Below are 18,967 nucleotides of genomic sequence, written 5' to 3'. Positions count from 1 at the left end.
GCTGGTGCCTATCTCCAACTGTCGACTGGCGAGAGGTTGGGAGATGTGGTCCACACTCCTTACCGGTTGGTGGCGGTAATGCTCACCTAATGTTTTTTTGCCAACCGCCAATAAATTTCAAGAAGAAGAAGAATCTACATCCGGTTCAAGTCAGGTTCTTCTTTTTTTGCAACTTGTGTAGTCTCAAGCGTATATCTGTAGAAATCCACAGTCTTCTGGTTCATATTAATCGTTTAATTGGCATTTTGTGAGTTTACCAAGTAGGGTCATTCCCAACTTGCCCCTTACCTACAACTTCCACCTCAGAGAGGCCGGATTCCAGTTGGTTTGGATCTTAAAATAAGCTAACGGTAGCGTTAGCAGAGCAGCTAAAAGGATGGCGGAGGTTCCCGGAACATCCAGTGAGACGATAACCGAGACAGTTCAGACAAATACACCGCCGCCTCCACAGCAGGTAAATGCTTAAAAACGCATTGGGTTGTTGGGTAATTGATTTGTAATGTACCTAACCACCCATTACTGCTAACAAGGCCCGTGTTCATGTTAGAAGGTGACAAAAGAAGCCAATAACTCGCCGCTCTTTAGTAATTTACGAAGCCTGATGCTGCCGTTATTATTTAGTCCTAATTACTAAACGCTAGATACGTGTTAAAACCAGTGACCATGAATTAAGGTCGGTATGCAACATAGTGGGCATGAGCAGCTTTACAGGTTGCTCATGCGGTTCTGTGGGTGTGTTCGGACGGATTTCATGACTACCCTGGTCATGATATAAAATTCTGGTACTGATACAATATTGTCTAATGGTATCGGTACCCAGCTAGCGATACCTCAGTCCACACGCCTTTCAGCCGAACCGCCAGTAAGAGAAGGCCTATAAGCACTGTTGTTGCTAACGAAAGATGACTTTTTACTATTGGTCAGCTAATAAAAATATGGTCTTTCTCATTGTTACTCTTTATTAATATATTTTCAATGTCACTGTGTGATAGTCTGTTCACAACATATTAAGATCACAGATAAATTGCAGCACAGATTGATCTAGTTAGAAAGAAGTGTTATATTACCAAGTGATTAACGTTTTAAAGTATCTTTTACTAATCTATTTTAAATTGCATTGACACTTATGTAATTTAAAAAAAACTAGCAACTATTCCTTACCAAAGTAATATTATGATTAAAATATTGTTTCTAGTTTGAATTTGTTGCCTGATTTTAAAAATTAGTACTGGAGTAACTGGACATTAATATGGAAGTTTATTTCTTTTTTACAGGAAGGACGAAGCTTGACAATCAAGCTGAGGAAGAGGAAGACTGAGAAGAAGGTGGAGTGGTCCAGTGACACAGTTGACAATGAGCACCTGGGAAGACGATCTTCTAAGTGTGAGTTTAAATAGCTTATGGGAAACAGCAAAGTGTTATTTGGCAGAAATGACGGATTTGATGGTCTAGTATAGTCTAATGGTCTAATATAGATTAACATATTTCCATGTACAGACTTAATATTTTATTTGATTTATTTTTGTCACATCTAGGAAATATTTAAATTACATATATCAAACTAATGTATATATATATATACATTTTACATCACTTATGGTTAAATTTGTGTTTGCTTATAGATAACACTTTGGATGGAGTAGATAGACAACAAATAAGCAATTTCCCACTGGGGATCAATAAAGTATATTCTGATTCTCATATAGAAGAATGAAATGAAGGAGAGCAGTGTTAATTTTGACAGCAAATGTTTTAGTTTTAGTCTTTTGACTAAAACGTAAGTTAAAAATATAAAAAATATGGTACTCAGTTTTTTCCCAAGGGCTTTGGCTCACCTGAACTATTTTAACCTCATTTTTTGGACTTCTTGGTTGCAGAGGATTATGAAATTCTTGCTTTGTAATTAACAAATGCACCGACTGTTTTTTTGTGCCATTTCTGGACAGAAAATTTCTAATTTTAGCAATATTCTGGGTGGATTTGTTGATGCATTTGAAAAGTGTGTTACAGTTATCTAGGTAAAATAAAGTCACAAATAACCATCTAGAGTTTCTGTTTTGAAGCCAGCTTTTCCATCCATCCATTTTCTAACACCCTTGTCCCTAGTGAGGTCAGGAGGTGCTGCTGCTGTTTTGGAATAAATATTTAAACGTTTTGTGAATGGCTCCAATATAAATGTACTCAACATGTAAATAGATGTGATGAGAGACACCAGAAACATGTGGTTCAAATGTGATGGTTATGAACAGTGGAGCTACATTCCAAGTGACATCATTAATGTGGACGATAAAATCACCTACAATTAAACTGTTTTTTTATTTAGTAAATTATAATTAAACCATTTACAAACTAAGAAAGAAAAGGCCTAGCTGGACCAGGGCATCAACAACTTAGACTGCATTATGATACATTTTGCAAATCTATTTTTGTGACATTCAAAAGTAAATTAGTCATAGTCCACCAGGACGCAGATGTATTTATGCTTAAAGGCCAGAACAGGATCTCCACCACAACCTGGCAGGAATAATATGGCAAAAACAGGAATTTGAAGAACACATTCCATTAAAATGACAATAATTTCCATCTTTTTACCATTTCTCAGCAAGAAATAAAAAATCCCAAATCCCCATGATTTAAAAAGTGTATTTATAGTTAAGGACTTAAAATGAGAACTGGAACATTTACTGGCTGCACTAGTATGTCATTTCAGTGATTAGTCAGAGGAAGATGTTGGCATTTGATTCTCTGAACACATACAGATTGTGGGCGATGCCAGCATGAAGGTTGTAGAAGCTGCTGGCCTTCTGACTGATGTGTTTAATGTGTGATGAGAGAGGTGTGGAGAACCAAGATATCATCTGAACATGTGTAGCCATAGAAAAACCACTAATCAGTGAGACTAACTGGAGAAAAAGGCTTCAATTGGCAAGGAAGCATAAAGATTGAAAGAAAGTCATGTGGTCTGAGTTCAGATTGACCTTCTTCTAGAATCTTTGGTACATCAGGGTAAGAAGAGAGGCAGATGAAGTGATGACCCATCATCCCTAGTGTCTACTGTAGCAGCCTGTGAAGGCAGCACGCTCTGGGGTCACTGCACTTGGTCAGGTTCAGCTTCAGCAACATTATGAGGTCGTCTGACTACCTGGAGATCAGGAATGCCCTGGTTGTTCCGTCAGTGGCTTTTCTTTTGCCTGATGTCATGACCATGTTCCAGGAAGGTAGTGGTTCAGGGAGCAGGAACATCAGACTTCACACCTTAACCCAGTGAGAAACTCTGGGATGTGCTGAAGAAGGATTTGTATTGTGGTCAGACTCTTCCATCACCAATATAAGACCATGGTGAAAGATGAATGCAACACTAGATGGAAATAAATCTTGTGATGTTGCAAAAGCTTATCAGAACAATACCACAGTGAATGTTGTCCCAAGAAATTAATGATCAACCTTGGGGGGGCTTTTTGGAGAAGGTGAGGGGTATTTATGTTGTAGTGATGCTAAATTTGTCACTTATTGAATGTTTATATGAGCACATCTTGGCTGTAAAACGTGGAATGGTTGTTTTTTATATCCATCCTGATCCAGCTGCATGTTGTGTTCCAGGTTGCTGTATTTATGAAAAGCCCAGACAGTTTGGAGAATCATCCTCTGAAAGTGAGGGAGATGATGACGACGAAGGGTGTGGAAGTGCCAACTGCATCCTGGGCCACGGCAGGAAAGGACACGGACAGAGGCCTGATGAAGGAACCAGAGCACCTCCAAGTGCTGGAGGGACACACAACCATTAACGTGCAACACAAAGTGTGTTTGGGAGGGTTCCATATTACAAACTGCTCTGTAGTTTTAGTTTAGTTTCCTCAGAGAGTTACAGACAAACTTGAAGTCAGAAAGTTCCAGCTGCTGGAGCACAGCTTCAACTTCTTACTGCTGTTCTGCTCAAAAGCAGAAAGCATCCCGAGTGGGGCGTTACTATTAAATCATCTTTCCCTCAGCAGCTCAGGGGTTTGAAATGAGCTACTCATAAAATGAGCAGCTCATTTTATGAGTAGCTCAGAGTAATTAAATGTTCCATAATGGATTGTTTGTGTTTCTGTATGATTTCACTCTCGAAGACAAGATTCCTGAGACTTGCTCAGTTTAAACCAATGTCGGCAGGAACAAAAGGCACATCAAAAACTGCGGCTGCTGCATTTTCATTGCATGAATATACTGGTAGAATGTTTTTTCTCTTTTCATTCCTTTTCTTGTTAGATTCTCAATCCACTGCTTTTAAACATACATTAGCCTCAAATGTTGTCGTGTGGGTGGATATAAATTGAGATAATGAGAAGAAAACTTGTTATTCTGGCAAACTTTTATGTAAAGCAGTTGTTCTGACTGTAATATGTTAGAAAACAGAGAACGTTCAATTGCTGTTCAGCACATTAGTGCATTCAGTAATTTACTTTTTACTGATTAAACTGTTATAAAACTGCAGTTGAGTGCAAAAATGTTGTTTTTTCAGAGATTTAGAAACAACTTTTAACACTAATGGAAAGTTATTATAATAAGATCCATGCAGATCTAAAAAGTCACTTTGTCATTTCAGCAAAATATTGAGCTAAGCTGCATATCTCCAGCAGCGCATCGGACTTTCTGACTGTAAGGTGTCTGAAACAAACCATGAAGAGATAGATGGGCTGCAGGTTGCATTGTACACTACTGATGGCATTATAATTCTATTTATTTGCTGGTCTCAGTTTATGCTGTTTTTTTCTTGGGTTAATACACGCAATCCATTATATTTTGATGTGGATTTGCTTTACTATCTTTCCGCAAGTACGGGAAATTTAACAGACTGGACATACACAAATCTATAGTATTGTGAGCAGTATTTACCGTTTCTCTGATTGAAACCAATGATAGCTTCTGTTGTCTCCACCTATCATAAAAGCATATTAAACATAATTAAAAGTCAGTTTTTAATCATTTATTTTTGGTTTTGTTTTAGAAATCACTTTATATTTACCTACACATACAATTATTTCATATCTTCAGTTCATTTAAGTTCATAAGATGACAATGAGCAAAGTTGGTTTGTTTTTCTTCCCCTGGTCAAACCTGTCTGTAGAGCTCTCACAACATGTAAATCTTAAGTATTCACTGTTCCACAAGGCATGATGTAGTTTGACAATATTTACTTGATTCATTTCTTATTAAAATCAGATTTTCTTGGACATTTGTCATAGCAGCAAGACCTGAGGGGAAAATGCCTTCTGACTCAAATAAAGGTCGCTTTTTATTCCCATTCAACCACTGCACTGAAAAAACACACACTTTCCATTGGCATCAAGCAACTCACTGCAAGCTTAAATTTTGAACTGCAACTGAAGAACTTTCAGAAAATCAAAATTATGTTGGTAAGTTGGACTTAATCAGACCGGAACACTGGCCTTCCCATAACTGATGACAATCTATTTTTTAGTTTTGCAATAATAAATAAAATTGTTTTTGGGAGAGAAAAATGATTGAAAATATCTTTTTTCTTTTTGATTGTAAGCATATATTCCTGTGATTATAAACTGATAAAAGCTACTGTTAATTCCGTTTTACCTACTGCCATATAACCTCTGCTTACAGAGCTACCAAATGCACACATCAGTTTTTATGTTTGTGTTTTATTTTTTATGTAAATCAGTTTTTATTGAACATGGCATAAGCTTTGTATTTATGAAATTCTGAATTGTGATATGCATTGATCCAGAAATATCCAGGGAGTTTCTGAGCAGTTTTAATTTTTTCCAGCCCTTGTGCTTAATGTATGTCTTGATTTCAATTCTCAACTAGTGGTCGTTATATTTCTAATAAAGTTCAAAAAGAATTTAATTTGAGCTCCAGTGCTCATGTTAGTTTCAGTTGGGTGCAGGACGATTAGTTGAATACTTCTGTTTTTTTAGTCCAACTGTTTCTTAGGGACATGCAGTTTGGGCTTTGAGTTGTCATTTTGGCTCAATTTCATCAGATGCAGATGAACGGATCACTGAGACGAGCAGCTGATTGCTTTTGCTTACATTCTAATAACCATTATTTCTATGTTTTAGTTTGTTGATAATAGTTCACTAAACATAGTGTATATGGCTCATCTCTTTCGAATATGAAAAATGTTTTAAACTAGCATGAAGAAGGGAGGTCTGACCTAATACATTTAAACAATGAAAAATTCTAACTGTAAGGTCTGTCAGTAGGTAATCATCAATAAATTCATGTTGAATTTGGATTAAATCTGAGGAGAACTCATTGTGTCCACCAGTTTTACAGGATTTTAATGGAGCAGCGATTGTGAGAGGGAGTTTGGATGTTTACAAATAATATAAAGAATGGGTGACCAGGAAGTATCTGTCGTCTTTGTTTCTAAAATGACAAACTTGTAGGCTGCCATCAGAGTATTTCTCTACCACCAGCAAGCAGTAGAGAAATACTCTGCACTTGTGTTTTTAGTGCTGGGCTTTACAGGTTGTCTGAGTTTTATTACTGTGACTTGAACAATCAAAGATCCTTCACTGAACTAGTGGAACTCTTTCACAGATGTCTGCATTTAGAACAGAAGGAAAGGTCTGACTGCTTCTTTCTTTCTCTGCTGTGACTACTGTCATGACTCACCATTTTCGTCTTTGCACAGTTTGATATGTGAGGCTATGTCAGCTCATTTATATCACTTTGTGTACCATCTCTACAAACTGACTTCAGTGCATACATCGTTCTTGTACTGGTAACTCACCTTCCTGTATATATTGTTAGTATAAAGGAGGAGATATAATGTGAAATCAAGTTTTGAACTGTGATTAAAGTTACAACCTATGTATCAACGTGTTCCCTCTGGTATCATGACATAAGTAAAAAATTTTAAACTTATCCTAAAATGGTGTGAAACATGATGAACCATAATAAAATTGTTTCAGTCCTCTGACTTTTAGTATCAATGTTACAAAGCTTCTGCATAAGATAAAAATACAGCAGATAAAACTCTTTATAGAGGTACTTACTTATTAAAACTAAAATAATCTCACAATCAACAAGGCTTAAGTGTTTACATTTTTTGGTTCCAAAAGAACTTGTCTAGTTTATTCCTGGTTTAATACAAGTTCATTCCTGAGCTGAAATAGTTCCACAGCATATACAGAAGTATTCACTTTTTCACTTACATTCAGCATAATTTCTGTTGTCCGGTTTACCTAAATACAACATCATCGTACCATGAAAAGGAATGGTGAAGATCTTCTCACCTACACCTACATTCTATAAACCACCAGTTTTATGGAGGGACGCTCCAGTAGGCTTGCATTCTATCAACACGTTCATGCTATAAATTAAGTCAACTACCTACTGTGTACCATTTTGAGGTGTTCCTGTTGTCAGCATTACAACATACAGTGAATACAAAAAGTCAACACACCTCTGTTCAAATGCCAGGTTTTCATGATGTAAAAAAATTTCCGCAAGACAAATAATTTCACAACATTTTTCCACCTTTAATGTGGAAAAGGTACAAAGAAATAGAGAAACAAGCTGAAATCTTTCAAGGGGAAAAACATAAAATAAAAAAATTTAAATAATCTGGTTGCATAAATATGGGTGCTGGTCATAAAATTAGAATATCAGAAAAAAGGTTGATTTATGTCAGTAATTCCATTCAAAAAGTGAAACTTGTATATAATATGTATTTATTACACATTGACTGATATATTTCAAACGTTTATTTATTTTATTGTTGATGATTACAACTGACAACTAATGAAAACTCCTTATTCAGCATTTCAGAAAATTAGAATATTTTGAAAAGGGGCAGTATTGAAGAGACTTGGTGCCACACACCTAATTAGTCCAAAACACACATAAATGCCTTTAAATGGTCTCAGTCTAGTTTTTTAGGTTATCGTGGGGATGACTGCTGATTTGACAGGTGTCCAATGGACGGCCATTGACACCCGGCACAAGAGGGCAAGTCACAAAAGCTCATGGCTGGCTGTTCACAGAGCTCTGTGTCCAAACTCATTCATAGAGGGAGAGGTGAAGTGAAGGAAAAGGCGTGGTTGAAAAAAATTTCTACCAGCATTAGGAGACTGCATTCTGAGAACTTTGAAACAAAAACATTTAAAAATGTGGAGAAGATTCACAAGGAGTGAACTGCAGCTGGAGTCGGTCCTTCAAGAACCACAGGTATATGCAAGACATGGGTTTCAGTTGTCACATTCCTTTTGTCAAGCCACTCTTGAACAAGAGACTGGACTACTGCTGAATGATTCAAAGTTATGTTCTCTGATTAAAGTACATTTTGCATTTCTTTTGAAATGCAAAAGGTTCTAGAGTCTGGAGGAAGAGAGGAAAGGCATGGAATTCAAGTTGTTTGAGGTCCAGTTCAAGTTTCCACAGTCAGTGATGGTTTAGGGTGCCATGTCATCTGTTGGTGTTGGTCCACTGTGTTTTCTGAGGTCCAAGGTCAATGCAGCCATCTACCAGCAAGTTTTAGAACACTTCATGCTTCCTGCTGCTGACCAACTTTATGGAAATGCAGATTTAATTTTCCAATAGGATTTTTTACCTGCACACAGTGCCAAAGTTACCAGTACCTTGTTTAAGGACCATGGCATCCCTGTTCTTAATTGGCCAGCAAACTCACCTGACCTAACCCCATGCAAAATCTCTGAGGTATTGTGAAGAGGAAGGGTTTTTTTCTGCATTATGTAACTTTAAAAGCTATGAATTTGTTTTAAAAAAAATGGTCTGAAATATAATTTTTTCCACTTTGTGCATAATTTCAATAACAGAAAATCAGAAACCAGAAAATAAGTAAATCTAAAGCAAGATTGACTTTAATTACAAAGTATTCACATCTTTCATATGCAGATATTACAGAACAACATAAAGCACATATTGTACTTCTCTAAGGTCCATCAGTTAACTTCACAGTGCAGCCAATAGTGAGGCTCTCCCTATAGTGATCTACACTTGCAAGGTGCAATGGTGCTCATTTAAAAATATCTTGGGTCTTAGTTTTACTGTAAAAAAAAAAAAGTTTCACAACCACAAGCAAACATAAAAAAAGGTTAGCATAGACAGACCCTTGGATGTTGTCTGTCCTAAATGTACTGAAACAGTTGGGAGAAATTTAGGTGGAGAAAAGGCTACAATAGGCTTATCTGTGAGACAAATTTAAAGGTTTACTTTAAATTTTCCTTCCAGTTTTACTCAGGAACACTTACATTCACCTTTGGAATATTTATAGAACATGAAAAATACACTTTCTATAAGCAGGCCTTTTGTGATTTATAAAAAAAAGTCCAACAAAAATTCAAGGTACAGTGTATAGCCAATAGTTTGCTACCACACATTACAATAATTTAATCCAATTACTTTTGTGCTCAGGAAAATACTGAACACTAGTTTTTATTACCAACTTTATTGTGTATTATTGGCCCTGAAAACAATGACGTATAACTTTCACTGGACAGGCTTCAATGTCTTGCAAGCATCAACACAGTTCTAAATAATTCCATATCCTCGTGCTAAACAAAGGAAAAGTGCTAAGAGTGGAATCCATCCATCCATCCATCCATCTTCTTCCGCTTATCCGAGGTCGGGTCGCGGGGGTAGCAGCTTCAGAAGGGAGGCCCAGACTTCCCTCTCCCCAGCCACTTCTTCTAGCTCCTCCGGGGGAATCCCGAGGCGTTCCCAGGCCAGCCGAGAGACATAGTCCCTCCAGCGTGTCCTGGGTCTTCCCCGGGGCCTCCTCCCGGTGGGACGTGCCCGGAACACCTCACCAGGGAGGCGTCCAGGAGGCATCCTGACCAGATGCCCGAGCCACCTCAACTGGCTCCTCTCGATGTGAAGGAGCAGCGGCTCTACTCTGAGTCCCTCCCGGATGACTGAGGTTCTCACCCTATCTCTAAGGGAGAGCCCAGCCACCCTACGGAGAAAACCCATTTCGGCCGCTTGTATCCGCGATCTCGTTCTTTCGGTCATGACCCAAAGCTCATGACCATAGATGAGGGTGGGAACGTAGATCGACCGGTAAATCGAGAGCTTCGCTTTTTGGCTCAGCTCTCTCTTCACCACGACGGACCGGTACAGCGCCCGCTTGACAGCAGACGCTGCGCCAATCCGCCTGTCGATCTCCCGCTCCCTTCTTCCCCCATTCGTGAACAAGATCCCGAGATACTTAAACTCCTCCACTTGGGGCAGGACACCCCCCCTGACCCGGAGAAGGCACTCTACCCTTTTCCGGCTCAAGACCATGGCCTCGGATTTGGAGGCACTGATCCCCATCCCGGCCGCTTCACACTCGGCTGCGAACCGCTCCAGCGAGAGCTGCAGATCACGATCTGATGAAGCCAAAAGGACCACATCGTCTGCGAAAAGCAGAGATGAGATCCTAAGGCCACCAAATCGGACCCCCTCAACACCTTGGCTGCGCCTAGAAATTCTGTCCATGAAAGTGATGAACAGAATCGGTGACAAAGGGCAGCCCTGGCGGAGTCCAACTCTCACCGGAAACGAGCCCGACTTACTGCCGGCAATGCGGACCAGACTCTGACACCGGTCATACAGGGACCTGACAGCCCGTATCAAAGGGCCCGGTACCCCATACTCCCGGAGAACCCCCCACAGGGCTCCCCGAGGGACACGGTCGAACGCCTTCTCCAAGTCCACAAAACACATGTAGACTGGTTGGGCGAACTCCCATGCACCCTCCAGGACCCTGCCGAGGGTGTAGAGCTGGTCCAGTGTTCCACGACCAGGACGAAAACCACACTGCTCTTCCTGGATCCGAGGTTCGACTATCCGACGGACCCTCCTCTCCAGGACCCCTGAATAGACCTTGCCAGGGAGGCTTAAGAGTGTGACCCCTCTATAATTGGAGCACACCCTCCGGTCCCCCTTTTTGAACAGGGGGACCACCACCCCAGTCTGCCAATCCAGGGGAACTGCCCCCGATGTCCATGCGACATTGCAGAGTCGCGTCAACCAACACAACCCCACAACATCCAGAGCCTTAAGGAACTCCGGGCGGATCTCATCCACCCCCGGGGCCCTGCCACCGAGGAGCTTTTTAACCACCTCGGTGACCTCGTCCCCAGAGATTGGAGAGCCCAACCCAGAGTCCCCAGGCTCCGCTTCCTCAGTGGAAGGCATGTTGGTGGGATTGAGGAGGTCTTCGAAGTACTCCGCCCACCGGCCCACAACGTCCCGAGTAGAGGTCAGCAGCACACCATCCCCACTATAAACAGTGTTGGTGCTGCACCGCTTCCCCCCCCTGAGACGCCGGATGGTGGACCAGAATCGCCTCGAAGCCGTATGGAAGTCTTTCTCCATGGCCTCTCCAAACTCCTCCCACGCCCGAGTTTTTGCCTCAGCAACCGCCCGAGCCGCGGCGGAGTGGAATCATGCAATAAAACCAGATTATATTATTAATTTCCATTTTGGTGCCTTTGAGTCAACATGAAGAATCAACAATACTTTACTGTGCTGTTTGTTAGTTTAATAATTCTGAAAAAGACAATTGCTTTAACATTCAACAGTAAAAACCTGTTTTGAAAAAACATGTGAAAATGAAACATTTAAGAACCAATACTTTAATATATTCAAAAATTAAGTTCAAGGCACCCTTTAAAATGTTGAGAAAGCAGAATTTATTTCAGGTAAAGCTAGTTTCTCTGTAGCTTGGAAAACAATGAACCAATCATGTATTTCCACATAATCTATATTGTTATTATAATCCAAATATGTAATCAATAGAAAATAAAAGACATATTTAGATTATATGAACAGTATGTTTTGGAATGTATGTACTAGATGCTCCAAATGCCTCATAGGTTTTCAATTCCTGAACTAAAGTCTGAAATTCACAACAGCAAAGGTACCGTTACATGAAACCGCAGTCCAACAAAATACATCACAAGAAAAAAAATCTAGTTTGAAGTGTGTAGTGTTAAAGTTCTAATACCAGAGTGTAGTAACAGGAAAAAATAAGATGTTCAAGACTAAGGCTCTACTGGATTGCCGCCTTTTGTTAAACAGACTTTTAAAGCAGAAATATGTAACTTTCATTTTTTTTCTAAAAAAAACCAAAAAGTTTTGTTTGTTGAAATAAAATAAAAAAAAAGTTGCACATGTCATGACAGTAAGACAGATAATCTGTGAAAGAACTGATCTCCTCCACCTCCTTCCTGTACTGCTATTGGCATCTAAAGAAATGCACTGCTTTCATTCAAAACCAGAAAGAGGAGTGTCTTAGCACTGTCAACCATGCTTGTGTATGCGCAACTCAATGTGCAAATGGTGGAGAAACAACTTAACATTAAAGGAAAACTGTTTATCTGCTGCCATGAATGCTAACAAGCCTTGGCATTCATGGCAGGCTGTGCTCTTGAGAAGAAGATATAGCAGAGAGAATTGCATGCACATGTGTGATTGACAGCACAGAGACCCTCCTCCAGGCTGATTGCTTGTTTCTGCCAGAGTGGTGTTGGAAACATTAGGAGAAGGCAGAGGAGCTCGATATTTTCAGATTATTTTAAGATTGTAGTTGTACAAGTTGTGGTGCTTGTACTACAATTTGTACAAAATACTCAACTTGTAGTGAGTATTTAGTCTCACTACAAGTTGTAGTGAGTCTAAATATGCAGTTAGTGCTTTGCAAATTCACCTTCAGTAAATCCTTTGCTTAGCAATCCTAAAATGTCTTAATTGCATGTCACCTTGTGGAAAGTAAGATTAATAAGAGGCAAGGTGATGATTTACATTTGGAGTGTATGTTGGCGTCTTATGAATTTTTCCTGTTAATTTGTTTCAATTTCAAATCTTACAGCTGATTCATCACAGTGGCTCTTAAAAGTCTACAAACCTGTTACATCAGCAGGGTTTTGTGATGTAAAGTGAGACAATGATAAATCATTTCAAACATTCTCCACCTTTAGCTAAAGCCATAATTTGCAGAGGGGACAAAGGATTTAACTGTGCAAAGAAAAGGGTGAAACAAACACACTTCTGCAACTGGGTTATTGCACCTTTTATACTTTTCCTTTTAACACATTTGTTTATTATCCACTTGAACTGTGCAGCACATATGTCATTATGTGGAAAATATTTAAATAATTTACCATGATCATATTTTTCACATCACAATAATGGGTATTTTAATAAGTGGGAGTAGACTTTTGAGAGCCAATGAGAATAGTAAACGGAAACAAATTAAATGTAAATATCAGTACAGGCACCAAGTCCTGGCTATTTTCTAGACTGTTATTTGACATACAGTAGCATCTCCTCAACACTCATATACCCAGCATTCTCAGCATTTACAGTTGGATTATAAACATTCACGGTGATGAGTAGATGTTTGCAGAATACAGACACTATTTCAGGCAAAACAAAGAGAAACAACTTCTCCAAACTAAATCAAAGTGAACTATGATTATAACTAATGAATTTAGTGGTATACACAATCTGTCAGTGTCTGTGGAGTCAAACATTTAGAGAAAGGCTGAAGCAGCTGGATTCCTGCATCACCTGTGGAAAAGACAAATTTCATGGATGAAAACACAATTAGTCTGCAGCAAAGAGTCCAGAAGAGTTCAAGACAGGTATAAAAGTGAACATCCTTTTCAGCATTTAAATCAGGAAACCTAAACTGATCACAACCGCTGACAGACTTCAGTTCTCTACATATTCATTTGTTGCTTTTGGTACATTAAATAAATCAACAAATGGTTTGCAGAGTCTGGGTTTAAAATAGCTTCCGTAACTAGAACCATACCACATGGTTACAGCTAAAAGACAATAAACTGAAGGACTGTATATGTTAAACAAATTTATAAGGATTTTAGAAGCTGAAGTTTAGAAAAATGTTTTAATAAAGGTTTACTTAGCTGTTCCTTTGTTTTTTAGACCAACTGTTACTAAAATGACCACTTTTCTGTAAACCTTATAGAGAATTTCCAATTCTTTAAATTCTTGATAGACTGTCAATTGCTCTTTACAGTGGGAAAACATGAGATAAATATAAATTATGTATAACATTTCCACAGATGTTTGTAAAGTGGTACCTGAATGCACTATGATAAGCAACTTGATTTTTACTCTGTTCAACGTTTTTGCTCAATTTAGTTTAATAATGCCATCTGTTACGGTTCAACAGTAATAAAGTGATGATCATTTTAAGGTGTTTGGCCACACTATTTACTAATTTCTGTTGTAACTTAAATACTTTAAAAATATCAAATGATCTGGGCTACAACATGAGAGAGACTCTGCCCACAGTGATTATGCAAATATGATGTATTTCAAATACATAGGGGTGGGATAAACCTCAAAAGCATCTGTATAAGCCAATCAAGTGAAAGAAATCATGTACCTGGAAAAATAGTTGGACATAATTCTGTCTGTTTTCTTATCCGTCACTGAGCACAACTGATGCAACAAGAACTACAGTTGATATGTTTCTATCAGTTTATCAACTCCACAGGTGCTGGTCATAAAATTAGAATATCATGAAAAAGTTGATTTAAATCAATAATTGGATTCAAAAAGTTAAATTTGCTTATTCATTCATTACATACAGACTGATATATTTCAAATTTTTATTTCTTTTAGTGTTGATGATTATTACAGACAACTAATGAAAACTTCAAATTCAGTATCTAAGAAAATCAGAATATTGTGAAAAGGTTCGATATTGAAGACCACTGGTGCCACAACCTAATCAGATAACACCTGCAAGCGCTTTTAAATGGTCTCTGAGTAAAGTTCTGTAGGTTACACAATCATGGGGACGACTACTGACCTGACAGTTGTCCAAAAGATGACCTTTGACACCTGGCACAAGAGGGCAAGATTCAAAGGTCACTGCTAAAGAAGAAAAGTGTGTACAGAGCTCTGTGTCCAAGCACATTCATAGAGAGGTGAAGGGAAGGAAAAGATGTAGTCGGGGGGAAAAAAAATGGACAGGCAATCTGGATATGACCGCATCCTGGAGAGCATTGTGAAAAAAAAAACATTTAAAAATGTGGGGAAGATTCACAAGGAGTGAACTGCAGCTGGAGTCGGTCCTTCAAGAACCACAGGTATATGCAAGACATGGGTTTCAGTTGTCACATTCCTTTTGTCAAGCCACTCTTGAACAAGAGACTGGACTACTGCTGAATGATTCAAAGTTATGTTCTCTGATTAAAGTACATTTTGCATTTCCTTTGAAATGCAAAAGGTTCCAGAGTCTGGAGGAAGAGAGGAGAGGCACGGAATTCAAGTTGTTTGAGGTCCAGTTCAAGTTTCCACAGTCAGTGATGGTTCAGGGTGCCATGTCATCTGCTGGTGTTGGTCCACTGTGTTTTCTGAGGTCCAAGGTCAATGCAGCCATCTACCAGCAAGTTTTAGAACACTTCATGCTTCCTGCTGCTGACCAACTTTATGGAAATGCAGATTTAATTTTCCAATAGGATTTTTCACCTGCACACAGTGCCAAAGTTACCAGTATCCAACAATTCAGAAGAACTGAAGGTCACAATCAAAGCAACCTGGACTCTCATAACACCTTAGCAGTGTCACAGACTGATCAGCTCCATGTCACACAGCATTCCCACAGATCCTGGCACAGAAGCTCTCTTCTCTCCAACTGAGTTCCACTCTGGGGAACTGGATTCTGGACTTCCTGACCAACAGTCCGTCAGAATCCACAACACCGTCTCCTCCTGGGGAGAAGCCCAAATTCTCCTCCTCCAGGAAGAGACGGTGCTGTGGATTCTGATTCAGCTGCACTGGAGCACTGGGAGCACAGTGTTCCAGTGCAGCTGAGTAGGGCTCAGCACGCAGCCCTACTCAGCACGTAGGGCTGCGTGCTGAGTCCCCTCCTTTTCACTCTGCTGACTGGCGGTTAAGGCTGCACAGAGGACTGTGGGGAGCACCTTCCCTCCACCTCGGACCTCTACACAGCATGATGCTGGAGGAGGGCCCTCATGAAGGACTCCATCCATCCTGCACACAGACCGTTCCAGCTGCTCCCCTCAGGCAGGAGGCTGAGGTGCAGACCGAGCAAGACCACCAGGCTGAGGAACAGGTTCTACCAATCAGCCATCAGACTGCTGAACTCAAGCTGCACCTAATTGAGCATCATCTTATAAATTATTTACCACACACACTTTCTTTTAATAGACATATCCATATATCACATAAATTACTTTATTCTTTATTTGTGTAGTATGAATTTCGTACCACAAACAAGCAAAGGTAATAAAAACTACTTGAATTGCTGCAGTAATCTGGGGACAAGGAACCCCAACTAAGTACTGAGTGCTGTACATGCTCCTACTTTTCAGTTGGCCAATATTTCTAAAATTCCTTTTAGTCTTAATATTCACATTTTCTGAGATATTGAATTTGGGCTTTTCATTAGTTGTGAGTTATAAATGTCAACATTAAAAGAAATAAACAATTGAAATAAATCAGTCTGTGTGTAACAAACATCCAAGTTTCACTTTTTGACCAGAATTGCTGACATAAATCAACTTTTTCATGATATTTTAATTTTATGGCCTTCACCTGTAATGTCTTCATGTCTGATGATATGAAGGCAGACATTAGCTGCTACACACGTTGCTTGTCACATGAGTCATGTGTCACATGAAAGTTGACTGGTAAGTCTCACTGAAAACAGTAGGGTGTGATATATATTTCTTCATGTGAGAAAGAAATTATAGTGTTGTACTGCTTCAGTTTTACTCTGTGTATTAAAAATAGACCGATAGGTAACATTTATTATTAGGCAGGATTTGAAGATTTCAGAAGAGGCTCACCTTAGGCTAAGCTTGTCTTCAGCAGTTCCTTAGAAAAAAGCTTATCTCCATTGTCTGCAGTGTCTTGCTTTTCACCAGTCTCTTTCACCTCCTGGATATTTTCTTTGTCTTCTTCCACTCCAAGGATTACACTTTGTCGTACACTGACAGAGATCACCAATGCTTGTATGATGCCATAAATCAAAGCAAACTGAGGGAGATACTCCTGAATCAACCACAGCAATCCTGCCATTCCAGCTGTTGAGACAAAAAACATGGCCATGCCATGAAACCACAGCCTCAGAGCTCCCTGGACACCAAACACCTCCAGGATCAGTTTGGCAGGAGGGGACACAGTCCACAGGAAGGCAACTACAAATAGGTCAAACAAATGCCGAAGGAAGTTGAAGCAAATCTCATAGTGCTCTGGTATAATCTCCAAATTCCAGCTATCTGTGAAAAATCTGAATGGAGAGGTCAGCTGAGAAGGAGTGGGAGACGGGGGAGGGGTTCCGTAATCAGAAAAGTCCCCATCAACATCACCTTTCCTTTGTCTCAGGCTGCTTTGAGGAGGTTTTCTTGACCACAGATATGACGTGGGGAGATATTTGCTCCACCAACTGGACACCTGTAGCTCTGTCTCTGGTTTTCCTGAGCCAAGATCTTCTTTTTCCATAGGTTGCAATTTCTCCTGTGCTTCCCAGTACTCCTCTCCTAGAGCACTCTGGTCACTTCCTTTTCTCCACCCTCCCCACATCCAAGATCCCCAGTTACCTTTAGCAAGCTGCTTTTGGCACAACGTTGGGGTATTTTGTGAGGAACAACTACCCCAGAAGCGCACCCACCCCCACGCTCTTCCCACTATAGAAGACATTACTTATTAAAAGTTTAACCAAAACGAATTGGAGAGATAATCGCCCCCTGCAGTTTCTCTAATGCCAATATACCTCGAAGATTCAAGCCAGGACAAAAATAACGTTCCCGGCTAGACACACCCGTAAGGCGTGTTGAACCCGTTCAGCAATTCAAGAGGCGACTTGGCCTCTGTACATTGCTAAATATGCCCTTGACAAGCAGTATCTCTCCTATACAAAGCCATCAGTCATCAGTTATAAACATAGCGTTTTGCTATGTTTATAGCACTGTGGGCTCTCCAGGTTGTTTTCAGTAAATCAGTATCACACCTAGCTAAGCTTATTTCCAGCTACTGTTCAATTTTGGGGTCTCGAGACGAACTTCCTGGACTCCTGGTATTCCGAAAGGCATTACTCCGAATCTCACACCTGGGAAAAAAACAGGAAATATTTGTAGTTTTAATAGTTTTGTTGTCTAGTACCACGTCAACATCAGAGCTACCAAGCTAGCGGCGTAAAAGACTTAATACAAACTAGCAAGAAAGTTTTAGCCAGAAATGTCGAAGTTATGTCAAATTTCCTCTTAAACTTTTTTCTCTCAGGTTTTTGTGTTCTTTAAGTGTAGGTAATATGTTTATAAAGCGCCAAATCCTTACCTTTTCAGCCAGGTTAGCTTATCACATCTGCTGCTGCCCTTGTACGCTTTCCCTCAGATACCTCAGTTACATTCTTAACATATGGGGCGTGTAGTTTTAAAGTGCCTGAAGTCGAAGAGAAACTAAACAGACAACCTGAAGAAGACCAATGCCACGCATTTCCAACTAGAGAGGTCTACTGCCTTACAGCAGGAAGGCGACACAACAGATTAACCTTCAAAATAAAAGTCACCGGAAGACTGTGTGGCATGAAATCCAGAAGACATAAACCCTTAACCCCAAATACAAAGATTACAATTTGGCCAAAGGTTGCGTTGAAGTCGCTATTAACACGACGTCCTACAGTTTTACCAAGACAGCCTCTCATGAAGAGGAGGGTCAGAGTTGTCTATAATCGCCTTGATTTCATGAAGGATCCTTCTTTTTAGCATCATCTTCAGAGGCTCCAGTCATCCCCAGAACAGAACCAGCCTTCTTTATCAGGCTGTTGAGTCTTTTTAGGTCCCTGATTCTGATGCTGCTGCCCCAGGTAGTTAACTGCATTTGTAGTTTACTATATTGCCTTTGTTCAACTTTATAAGTTTGTGAACATTTAGGTAAATGCATCAACTACATTCCAAATCACACACAGAGAAGAAAAATATAGACTTTAAATAAT

General features: G+C 39.7%; 1 protein-coding gene and 1 long non-coding RNA gene across 2 annotated transcripts; one reads left to right on the top strand and one right to left on the bottom strand.

Annotated features, from left to right (window-relative positions):
* Positions 1–135: 135 nt before the first annotated feature.
* ppp1r11 (protein phosphatase 1 regulatory inhibitor subunit 11) lies at positions 136–6,943 on the top strand. Its single transcript, XM_005814353.3, has 3 exons — positions 136–454; positions 1,275–1,383; positions 3,601–6,943. The coding sequence occupies exons 1-3, from the start codon at positions 377–379 to the stop codon at positions 3,783–3,785; spliced, it is 372 nt and encodes a 123-aa protein (XP_005814410.1). The 5' UTR covers positions 136–376; the 3' UTR covers positions 3,786–6,943.
* A 5,182-nt stretch (positions 6,944–12,125) lies between these two features.
* Positions 12,126–18,527, bottom strand: LOC111610570. Its single transcript, XR_002753718.1, has 3 exons — positions 18,310–18,527; positions 16,821–18,082; positions 12,126–13,542 (listed from the first exon to the last, which is right to left on the bottom strand). It is a non-coding gene; the product is annotated as an uncharacterized LOC111610570 (long non-coding RNA).
* Positions 18,528–18,967: the final 440 nt, after the last annotated feature.

Source organism: Xiphophorus maculatus, chromosome 13 (assembly GCF_002775205.1).
Source record: "Xiphophorus maculatus strain JP 163 A chromosome 13, X_maculatus-5.0-male, whole genome shotgun sequence".
NCBI lineage: Eukaryota > Metazoa > Chordata > Actinopteri > Cyprinodontiformes > Poeciliidae > Xiphophorus > Xiphophorus maculatus.
Note: the sequence above shows the minus strand (reverse complement) of the source record. Positions and strands in the feature narration are given on the sequence as shown.

Bases quoted from the DNA above. Each gene is read 5' to 3' on its own strand.
- ppp1r11 (XM_005814353.3), top strand. From the start codon at position 377: ATGGCGGAGGTTCCCGGAACATCCAGTGAGACGATAACCGAGACAGTT. The intron at 455-1,274 runs GTAAATGCTTAA...TCTTTTTTACAG, and splicing joins CACCGCCGCCTCCACAGCAG to GAAGGACGAAGCTTGACAAT. The intron at 1,384-3,600 runs GTGAGTTTAAAT...GTTGTGTTCCAG, and splicing joins GGGAAGACGATCTTCTAAGT to GTTGCTGTATTTATGAAAAG.